General features: G+C 47.9%; 1 protein-coding gene across 1 annotated transcript; it reads right to left on the bottom strand.

Annotated features, from left to right (window-relative positions):
• Positions 1-1,152: 1,152 nt before the first annotated feature.
• On the bottom strand, positions 1,153-7,589 carry LOC106498947 (cytochrome P450 2C19-like). The gene is made up of 9 exons (XM_013960290.2): positions 7,410-7,589; positions 6,902-7,064; positions 6,254-6,403; positions 5,769-5,929; positions 5,199-5,375; positions 4,520-4,661; positions 3,885-4,072; positions 2,475-2,616; positions 1,153-1,762 (listed from the first exon to the last, which is right to left on the bottom strand). The coding sequence occupies exons 1-9, from the start codon at positions 7,587-7,589 to the stop codon at positions 1,581-1,583; spliced, it is 1,485 nt and encodes a 494-aa protein (XP_013815744.1). The 3' UTR covers positions 1,153-1,580.
• Positions 7,590-11,108: the final 3,519 nt, after the last annotated feature.

Raw genomic sequence — 11,108 nt, 5'->3', positions numbered from 1 at the left:
GTTTTCATTTGACAGATGGAGACTAGACCACAGCTGAGATGAACTGATATGCTCAAGAAAAATGGAGGAGGAATAAAACTCCACCTTCTGACCTTAACCATAGTGATGTCCGTTCTCCTTAGTCCTCAGCTCTTGTTCTTTATCCACAAAGGTCTCTCACTTACGCTGTTCTTTCCTCTGTGCCCTATAAAAGCTATCTCAGCTGTGAGGTGGGGTAGGAGTACCCTCTTTTGATTTTGGCAGAGACACTATCCAGAGAAATGACCTCTGCAGTCTCAGGAAGGCATTCCTTTGGGGCACCAGGTGTGAACCTGAAGTGACCAAGAATCAGGATAGATGCCTTGGTAAGATGAGAGAGAGCTGGTGCCCATTTGGGAGGTAGTGCACTGTTCTCCAGGAGATGAATAAATGTTGGCTTTGAGGAGGTCACCTTGAGTCGCTGCAGTGACAGACTGGTTGCTGAGGGTTTCGTGTCCTAGCACACATGTTGATTCATATGGAGGTGCTGAGTGGCCACTGTGACAGGCAGGATTGTTTTGGCAAATGCTTCAGCGAGAGCAGAAGGCACAGAGGAGATGGTGGGAGGAGGATGGAGAGAAGCAATAGGGAATGTGCTCAGGATTTGTGGAAAGACTAGGGGTACAGAGCACCCAAGAAATGAGAGCAGCCCCCAAGAGCAGCCTGAGGTCCCACTGAGGCAGGCAGTACTGAAGGGAACCAGAGCTCCAGCCACCGAACTGGGAAGGAGTGCTCTCCTCCAGGAGAGGTGGCTGCAGCCATCGTTCATCTGGCCAAGGGCAGCAGGAACGGCAGTTGCAGCCCCAAAATGCTGCTAGCCGCAAAGATGGCAGCCAAGGCTGCCAAAAGCCCCCAGGGTAGTTTGCCTCAGGAGAGCCTTCCCCTTGCACACTGTGAGCCTACCTGAATGGTAGTGCCCTGCACCAGGCTGGGGGCTCCTTACCGGCAGCAGCAGTAGGCACAGTGGCTGAACCAGGCAGGGCCCTTGCCGAGGGAGTGACAATCCTTCCTGCAGCACACTAGGGGATTGCTCTGGCCACAGGAGCTATGGGCTCACTCCACAGTGGAGCAGCAGCTGCAGGGGCCACCCCAACCCAAAGAAAGTACTCTCTTGAATCCTGTCAAGGAGAATTTTTTTTTATTTAGTCATTAATGTGCACAGCAGATGTTGAACCGTCTGTCTACAGGGCACACTGCTCTTCGTTGGACACATATTGCAGGAGAAGCAGGTCATGGCCAGCCACAGAAACTACATTCTTGAACAAATCAGCTATTCGATGTGGCCACTGTGTTCAGTGAGCAAGTGGACAGTGCGTTGTTGCAATAGGCTCTAATGTTGCCTGGAGCCTCCCTGTGATGTGTTAGAGTAATCCCAGGAGTCTTTAAAAGCATCTGTATATTCTGTGCATGCACTTGTATTTGAACTATCTGGTATTTTATCTGTGGGTTACCTTCCTGGAGGCTTTGGAAAGGTGTTCCAATGTTCCTACCATTGGTTTTAGTAAGGGAGATGTAAGGGAATAGCCAAGCTCAGGACACAGTGGAGAGAGGTTTTGAATCCTTCAGCGAGGGAAAGCACAGAGCTGGTAAACAGGAGGTACGTTTCCTGTTCCGCTCAGTGTTGGAGTTATGTTGAGTTCCTGGGGATCGACAACAGGCTTCAAGGTAAAGTTCTGCAAGATGATGGCTATGAGTAAGAATATCTCCATGCGTGCCAGGCCCTCTCCAGGGCATATTCGCTTCCCTGGAAGTGAAACAACAAGTATTGCTGAACAGATGTTGCAGAGTGGATTGGAGTTTGTACTATGCAGATGTGTTACACAGCATTGTTTATCAGATACAGCCATGGTGGCGATGTGACTGTGAGGATTACAGAGAACTTTTGCAAGGGAACAGTTTGTTGGAGAAAAACTAGACCCCAGCTGGTAGTTTGCTTGGGTGTGTGAAAGAAGAACCTGAGCAGGAGAAGCCTTGAGCTCAAAGGAGGCATTGTAGGAGGCAGGATGAGAGGGAACAAGGTGACATAAAGAGCAGGTGAGAAAGCAGAGGGCTGGAGATATTGGTGAGTGGTTGCATATAGCCTGAGAGGTGTTTAAGATGGGCTGGGAAAAGTGGAGTTACCGTAGAAAGAAAGATTGATCAAGAAAGAGGTTAGTGGTTGTGTAGCACACAGTTTTTTTTAAGAAGTGGGAATGTGTACCATTCACATCATTACACCAGGAGCTCCCAGGGCGAGGTTTGAGAAGCCACTGGGCCCTCTGCAAGATGAGAGATGCACCTGGGGAAGGGAGCAGCCAGGAGTTATCCAGAAAGGTTTGAGTCCTGAGGAAGCTCTGGAGGGACCAATCTGAGAGAGAGGAAGGAGTGTGCGTGTGTGAGGAAAGGCAGGCTGATTCCCAGAGGAGGAGGTTGGCAGCTTCTGAGAGAGGAATCAGAAGAGAAAGCATGTGCTTTACCTGCTGAGAATGGCATGAAGAACTCGCTCTTCCTAAAGGTGCCGTTCTCATTCAAGAAATGTCCAGGATTAAACTCTTCTGGGTTTGCAAACTCTTTACTGTCGTAGAGGACAGAACTGAGAAGGGGGTAGACTGTGGTCCCCTGCGGTAACACAAGAAGAACAGAACGTAAAGGGGAGGTGAGTTACATCTTGTAATCTGATTGCCTGCCCAGTTAAGGATGAAATTTCCAACACATTGCTATCGATGCCTTCAATTTCCCTTCAAGCATCTCCTGGGTCAGATTTAGGGATGGTCTACTAGATCTCTCAGCAAAGGCAGTTGTTCTGACTGCTCTTCCGGAATATTCCCTCTCTGTTTCATCCCTTGTATGCTCTCCTAGCTCTTGACCTTTTGGGCCACCCCACCTATTTCTTCCTCTTTCTTAGTGTTTCACCATAATGAGCTTGCAAATGATTATGTTCCTTCCTTTCTGTCAGCCCCCAAAAGCAAAAGCCCACACAGTTGTGGAAATGAAGCTTTTCCTCTTTCCTGACAAATTTCTCCTGCCATGATCCTCTTCCTTCCTCCTTTCTGAACAGGGTGGGATAAGTCAGAGCTGATCACACAGAGCCCTCTGCTAAAAGTTGAGTAGTTCCCTGAGTCCTACCTTTTCATTTTACACAGATAGCTGAAAATCAAAGCACCTCACAGCATGTGTGTTGCTCTTTGCCTGCTGTACAGTCACCCAGAAGATGTAACATACCATGAGCTCTACTGTAGCAGGCCAGGCCAGGCCATGGGTTCCTGTAGCCCATTAGCTTACTTCTGGCAGTGGCCAGCAGTGACTGCCTCGAGATGTGAGTAAGAATAGTGCAAACAGGTTTACTCTTTCTCTTGAATGCAAACCTGGTTTCCAGCACTTTGTGGCTCAGGGACTATCTGAGTGTTTCTCTCTGTGCTTAATAACTAACAGATTTTGCTTCCAAGGATTTGGTCAGGCTCTACTGGATAGTGGCAAGCAGTTCTGTGACTTTGCTGCATGTTGTGTGAAGAAACACAGCTCTGGGTTTATTGTGAACCTGCCATGTTTCCACTGGTAGGTCAATCTGCAGAGTAAGTGAGCAAAGGTGTTGAGCAGAGCTGGTGCTGCAACCTTTAGCTCCCTGTCACACTTAATGGAAGAGCAGTCCATGAGGTCCTGGTTTCTGTTTTATAACTACTGAAAGGTGTTCATACAAGATCATCCAGGGAGTGGCAACAAGGAATTTCAGGCCAGCTGCATGAGCCCTAGGGTAATACCTTCATGAAGGTCTGGGTGAGGACAAGATCAGGCCATGTTATTTCTATCTTCTGACTCATAACTGACAGCCTGAGAGCGAGCGTGTGCTGCCAGCTTGTTGTGGAACCAGAAGGAGCATATCAACTAACCTTAGGAATTACATACTCTCTGAGGTGGGTGTCTTTGGTCACAGTATGAGGAAGACCCAAGGGGATGAGGGAGATGAAGCGCTGGATTTCATGGACCACAGCATCTGTGTAGGGCATCTGGGTCCGGTCAGCCACACAGGGTTTTCGTGATCGTCCCACCACCCGGTCGATTTCTTCCTGAACTTTTTCTGTCATGAAAGGCACAGACTATAAGATGGGTGAATAAAACCAAGCCCAGCCAAAGAGATTGCCCCAAGTTGTCCAGATCCCCACTGCTTTACTAGGACATCACAGCCCCCAGAAGCACTGTTATTGGTTTTGGTGTTGCCCACAATGCAGCTCCATTGCAGCCTATTGCAAAGAGTGGCCTCCTGGTGACTCAGCTAAATAGGAGTGCTGGAAGATAAAGATGTGGATGGAACCAAGTCTCAGGCTCTCCAAGGGTGCTGCTGCTGTTGATGCCAGGGAAGCTGAGAGGTCCACTAAGGCCCACCCTGGGGAATGAGGGTGCAAGGACTTTCCCTGTTTGGGTGGAGAATGAAAGAGAGAGGAGAAAAGTGTGGAGAAGAAAGTGGTGTTAGACCTGAGCCCAGCCCAGAGCAATGGCTGGAAGGGAGCAGGTCACAGACTGGTACCTTGTATTTTGGGGTTTTTGAGAAGAAGCAGAAGTCCATATCTTATGGTGGTGCTAGTTGTCTCAGTTCCAGCAATGAACAAGTCAAAGGTGCTGGTTATCAGGTTCTTCAAGTGGAAATGGGAATTGGCACGCTCCTTCTCCTAGGAAAAAGGTTGGGCTGTTTCTTTGGCTGAGCTGAGAAATATGGCTCTTTCTTGTATCAGTCCAGGCCTTCTTTTCCACCCAGAGCTGTTGTGTTTCTCTACTGAGGTGCAGCAGTCAGCTGGAACATTACAGTGCTGTCTCTGTGTAGTGACCTAGACCCCCAGAGCAGCCTTTTTTCAAGCCGTGCACCGTGTGACAGCTAGCTGCCCACTTGCCCTTACTGTGCCAAATGCTTTCCAGCCAAAGAACTGCAAGACCAGCCTGCAAATGTCTCTGTGCTTTGGTGAAAGCAGATGTGGGACTTGATGTCCAAGGAGCTGCAGGTAGTGGCCAGTGAGTGGGCAGACCCAGAGCTCTGTGCTCTAACAGAGGTGACATCTGGGATGTTGTTGGTGTTTTCCCAGTGCACAGACCAGCTTTCAGGGCCCAGCACAGGGAAGGGGTCAGTCCAATGTCTATGTGACTTGAGAGAGGAAAGGGGGTCAGTGTAGGTGTGCTTGGGGATCAGACTGGGCTGCATGCTGTCTCCTTACCTCCTGCATTTTGCTGAGGAAGCAGTCAATAAAATCCTGAGGGGAGCTGGGATCTAGGGAAGCTTGGTGCTTCTCCACCTCCTCTGACACAAAGGCTTTTAGAGTATCAAATTCTGTGAATATTTTGTTGTGAGGTCCAGGCAAGTAATCCAGGATCTCTGGGAACATCTGGTAGAGCTGAAAAGAGCAGGAAGATACTCAGTGTGACCATTTCCCCATCATTTGGAATTAGCAAAAGGCCACAACCCTCTCAACTGAGCCAGTCAGAGGGGTAGTGAGGCCTGGGCAGTCTGACAGAGAGATGGGGGCTTGCTTAATACTAGTAGGAATCTCAGAACTGGAAAAGAAGGGTGGTCAGGACTAGGGATAGGCTGCACCTAGCTGGCAAAGCCAGCTTGGTTGGTGAGGGCTCTTCTTGCTCTAGAGTGAATTCCCTCCTGTGCAGTAGAGCAAAGAAGGTGTGTGCACTGTTGGGTCCTAGTTTGAAGACTTAAATGGGACTTCACTGGGAAAGAAGCCTCCTGCTCCCCTGGAAGTATACCACCACTGTGAAATGGCTGCTGAATGTACCTGTCCCCAGTGGGAGTTCATCATCTCAAAGATGTTGTTCATGTTGCTCATCAGGGCCAGGAACTTCTTGTCTTTATAGTCGTATCGGTTCCCAAAGATGATGGAGCATATGACATTGGAGACAGAACAGCTCAGCATGGAGGTCGGGTCAAATGGCATTCCTACGAGTTCACAAAAGTTACAAAAAATAAAAAAGCAAAAACTATGGCTTCTGTGGATAACCTGAGCTCTGGGGGTTAGCAGAAATATCAGATCACAGTCTGAGTGACACAGAATGGTCCTCCAAAAACAGTAGTAAGTAATCATGGAATTATTTGTTTCTTTACAATGAGGGGCCTTTCTTACATGGACCAAATGCATGGGAACCTGAATTCCAAGCTAAGAACATAAGTAACCTTAATTCCTGCATTTGACTGTGCACCAGCAATGCTCGCTTAATGCAGTCCTTCTTAGCAAACATAAGGTATATTAAGAATAAACTGTACTCTTTGTTTTGGCGATCTCTTCCAGCAAGTACTCAGCTTCCTCTTGGATCCTCTCCTCAATGCTCCTCTTCCCCATCCCAAAGTTGCGTAGAGTGCTGAGAGCAAATCGCCGGACTTGTAACCACTCCTCGTTGTTGCTGAAAATAATGCCTACAGAAGAAGAAGGAAGAGGGAAGGCCTGGCTGGGTGTGCTGGACGTGAGATGAACTGAGGCTCACAGTGACAGTGAATCCTGTCTTCCAGGAGAGTGCCTACAGAGTAGCATCATAGAGTACTTCAGTGTGGAGGAGATCTCTGGAGGTCATGTGGTTCAACCTCCTGTTTTTGACCTTTTCCATCACATACCCACCCTCATTGTGAACATGTCATTCCTTGTAACCATACAGACTTTCCCTTGCTGCAACCTGTGGCTGTTGCCTTGCTCTATCACTGTGCATCACTCAGAGGAGTCTGACTCTATTTCTCTGTTACCCTCCCTAAGCAGTGGAAGCCAGCAATTACTCCTCACTCTGCCTTTCCTTCCCCAGGCTAGACCCAGCCAGTTCCCTCAGTCACCCCTTGTGCACAGTTCACTCCAGCCCCTGTCTCTGCCTGTCTTGTCCTCAGCCCTTCCCTTCTCCTCCAAAGGAACTTGGCCAGTAAATATACCTAATCCATTGTTAGCCCTGTCTCCTATTGGCATGCGTCCTCTGGCAGCAAACTCGTCCGCACGATCAATCAAGGCTTCTTTCACCACATCACGTCCCTGGAGCACCACCACAGGCTCTGAGCCCAGGTACACTGTGAACACTGGCCCATACTTTTCACTGAGCTGTCAAAACACAAAAGAGAACATGGCCATGGAGCAGGTGGACAGGAGGAGTCAGAAAGTGGCCTTGCTGTCATATCCCTCTGCAGGCAATGTGTTCTCAGAGACCAGGAATATCAAGATCTGGCCCTTCCATGACAAATATGGGTATGGAAAGGTTTTGCAGCCATCAGGCACTCAAAAACAAGGGTCACAGCACTATGGGGTGGCAGCTGAGATACCCAGAGCTTTTCTCCCCCTCTGGGGTTAGCATTCATCAGGCTATGGCCACTGGTTCTCCCAGTGCACTGGGTTCACATGTTTCCTGCCTGCAGAAGAAAGTGAGTGAGCAAAAGAAAGTGGCCTTACCTTCTGGAGGGTTCTGGCCAAGTCCTTTGGCTTCACCTGCAGCATGTTCCCTAGAATTGGAAGGGGAACTGGTCCAGGAGGCATCTTCCCCTTTCCAGACCTCTTTCTCCATGCTGTGAAGGAGAGCAGGCAAGCAATGCAAACCAGGAGGACAGCACTTGATGCTCCCAGGAGCTCCATTTGCCAGGTGGAGGAGGGTTTCTGAGGCTCAGGAATGAGTGAGTCTGGTTGCAGAGCTTATATACTGAAGAATTCTGTGTTAACACCAGGCTGAGTTAGTCAATATTATGAGTCAATTATTTGCTAGCTTGCCCTGTGTTATGAAACCAGGACTGAACTTTTCTCAAGTGTTTACTGGTCATTAAAGCTGTTCCTTGTATCAAGCAATTGCAGAGGTCAATAGAGGTTGAGAACTGAGTGACTTCATAAAATATAAAAAACAGAGTATATTTATTTCATGAAAAGGCCATGGTTAAAGAGTTCATAGTTTGAGATCAGCATTCCAGTTACCAAGGGCTCTCAAAAAATTCAGTGGTGTTGAAATATCTTCCACATACTTCAGTGCCATTTGGATTTTCTGTTCTTCAATACTGATCGTATCAGTTTTCAGAGGGGTGAGTCATCCTTGATTGTTCAGAAGGACTTCAGGAACAATCAAAGACCACTCACCCCACTGAGAACTGATATGATCAATACTGAATAATATATTCAGTGGGGTGAGCCATCCTTGATTGTTCCTGAAGTCCTTCTGACACTGTTACTGATGTTCACACCATTTGCGATGGGCTGAATATACTAGTATGTTGTCCTGTGTGCACAGCAATTGCCTCAGTCTCTCTCTCTTGGGATGTGTGGCCTCACAAGAGAGGAAAGCATTAAATATCCACCTGGTGAGGACAGAAAGGTCTCCATACATGTTATTACTCACTTGTAATAGATAAGTACCAGGGAGAAAGTTTGGAGTAAGGAACACTTTCCCTTGGTGGTGGAGGATCGGGTTAGGGATCACTTAAGCAAACTGGACATACACAGGTCCATGGACCCTGATAGGATACACCCACAAGTGCTGAGGGAGGTGGCAGATACCATTGCAAGCCCACTCTTAATCATCTTTGAAAGGTTATGGAGATCAGGAGAGGTGCCTGAGGACTGGAAGAAAGCAAATGTCACTCCAGTCTTCAAAAAGGGCAAGAAGGAGGCCCCAGAGAACCACAGGCCAGTCAGCCTCACCTCCATCCCTGGAAAGGTGATGTAGCAGATAATCTTGGATACCAATTCCAAGCATTTGAAGGATAAGAAGGTGATCAAGAGTAGTCAGCATGGATTCACCAAGGGGAAATCATGCTTAACCAATCTGATAGCCTTCTATGATGGAATGACTGCCTGGGTAGATGAGGGGAGAGCAGTGGATGTTGTCTACCTTGACTTCAGCAAGGCTTTTGACACTGTCTCCTGTGGCGGATGAATGGCACGGACTCAGGAGGGTTTGCGTCCTGAGACATTTATTGTTTATTCTGACACATATTTATACTAAAAAGTTAGCTACTTCAGCAACTCACAGATACACTTTGCTAAGCCAATCATTATGCAGATTATGTCACAAGTAGCCAATCATTACACTGATCACGCACGCAGCGATCATGTCTTGTTTGCTTCTTTGTTGGAGAAACGCTGACTTGTTCTTAGCCTTGGTTCCCACTGGCTTTTGCTGGTTTATCTGTACTTTCTCAAGATGTATCATTCCCAGCTGCACTGGTGTCCTTGGGTATACTTGCCCCTGTTCAGACCCTTCTTTGTTCGAGCTAGCAACAGTTTCCCCTGTTCCCCTTTTCCCATGGTGTGCAACTTTCCTCCAACTTAACCCTGTCATGACCCTCCACAGTCTCCCATAGCATCCTCATAGACAAGCTCAGGAAGTGTGGGTTAGATGAGTGGACAGTGAGGTGGACTGAGAAATGGCTGAATGGCAGAGCTCAGAGGGTTGTGATCAGTGGCACAGAGTCTAGTTGGAGGCCTGTAGCTAGTGGTGTCCCCCAAGGGTCAGTACTGGGTCCAGTCTTGTTCAACTTCTTCATCAATGACCTGGATGAAGGGTTAGAGTGCACCCTCAGCAAATTTGCTGACGATACAAAACTGGGAGGAGTGGCTGATACACCAGAGGGCTGTGCTGCCATTCAGAGAGACCTGGACAGGCTGGAGAGGTGGGCGGAGAGGAACCTCATGAAGTTCAACAAAGGGAAGTGCAGAGTCCTGTACCTAGGGAGGAATAACCCCATGCACCAGTACAGGTTGGGGGTTGACCTGCTGGAAAGCAGCTCTGCGGAGAAGGACCTGGGAATCCTGGTGGACAACAAGTTGACCATGAGCCAACAATGTACCCTCATGGCAAAGACAGCCAATGGTATCCTGGGCTGTGTTAGGCAGAGCATTGCCAGTAGGTCAAGGGAGGTGATTCTCCCCCTCTGCTCAGCCCTGGTGAGGCCATAATTTGAGTACTGTGTCCAATTCTGGGCTCCCCAGTATAAGAGAGATATGGCACTACTGGAGCAAGTCCAGCGGAGGGCTACTAAGATGATGAGGGGACTGGAGCATCTCTTCTATGAGGAAAGACTGAGAGAGCTGGGCCTGTTCAGCCACCTTGGCTCCGGTCTTCAAAGAGATTGGGGGAAGACTCTTATTCAGAGTGAAGGTGAGGAGATTATCTCTGGGACTTGGTTTCTCAAACCATGGGGATATGGCAGCATTGTGAACCTCTCTTTCAGCTGCAATGGGAGAGTTCCCAAAGGCTTTCTTGGGCAGAGGCCCCATGGTGATGAATACTATGGCAATATTCTTTCACCCCTTTTCATTGCTTTGAAGAAAAAAATTGTTAGGAGGAGAGGATTTTCCTGATAGACATCTCAGGAAGATTTTAGCTTGTTGCAGCCTTGGTCAGCTTCAGATTAGTGGCCTACACAGATATTTGCCTGCCTGCCTTCATCCTGTATATGTTCTATTTGTGGTAGTCTTGAGTGCTAGTTAAATTGATGCTTACAATTCAGTCATTATTGTAATGTGTGATAACTAACAAACGGACAAGGAAAAGGTTTGTCAGAAAGAGAGGCCTGCATGTTTCCTCTCAGCCAAGCTGCTTTCCACTGCCTCTAACAACAGTTTCTTCCAGACAGAGTATTTCAGCTTCATGAATTTCAGGCTCGTTTCACTTGCCTCCCATCTCCACATCATCCAACATAGCTGTCAAGTGTGTGTGTAGAGAAGAAAGAGCACTTATATGAAACACTTGTCAGTACAGGTATTGCTGTCGTCAATCTGCACCACTCCCAATGTTGTTTCACAGTTATTCTTCTGGTATTTGTAGACATTCTTCCTATCAGCAGAAGCAAAGGTTAATTGCTAGGTTAAAGTGTAAACTCTCTCTCTAAAAAGACTCCAAAGTACTTAATTTATTTGTTTTTCTTTACCCAATAAACAACACGTAGCAGTGAGTCAAAGAAAGCATTTAGTGTCTAACAGTGGCTGTGAGATTTGAGCAATCTTTCCTGACACAGCTCTCAGTTTCTACAGACATGGAGCCTCCCTGCCAGAGTCCAAATGTTTTTCCCCAGCACCTCTCCACCATGGCTGCCTGGTGCCCAGGAGGGAAGTGGGGAAAGCATATTTGCTTCATGAGCTCTGCTCAAACACCAGCCACAAAAGGCT

This window comes from Apteryx mantelli, chromosome 7, assembly GCF_036417845.1.
Source record: "Apteryx mantelli isolate bAptMan1 chromosome 7, bAptMan1.hap1, whole genome shotgun sequence".
In the NCBI taxonomy this organism is placed as follows: Eukaryota; Metazoa; Chordata; class Aves; order Apterygiformes; family Apterygidae; genus Apteryx; species Apteryx mantelli.
Note: the sequence above shows the minus strand (reverse complement) of the source record. Positions and strands in the feature narration are given on the sequence as shown.

Bases quoted from the DNA above. Each gene is read 5' to 3' on its own strand.
- LOC106498947 (XM_013960290.2), bottom strand. From the start codon at position 7,589: ATGGAGCTCCTGGGAGCATCAAGTGCTGTCCTCCTGGTTTGCATTGCT. The intron at 5,376-5,768 runs GTACATTCAGCA...TGCTCTTTTCAG, and splicing joins TGAACTCCCACTGGGGACAG to CTCTACCAGATGTTCCCAGA. The intron at 4,073-4,519 runs GTACCAGTCTGT...CTTTCATGACAG, and splicing joins CAAAAACCCCAAAATACAAG to AAAAAGTTCAGGAAGAAATC.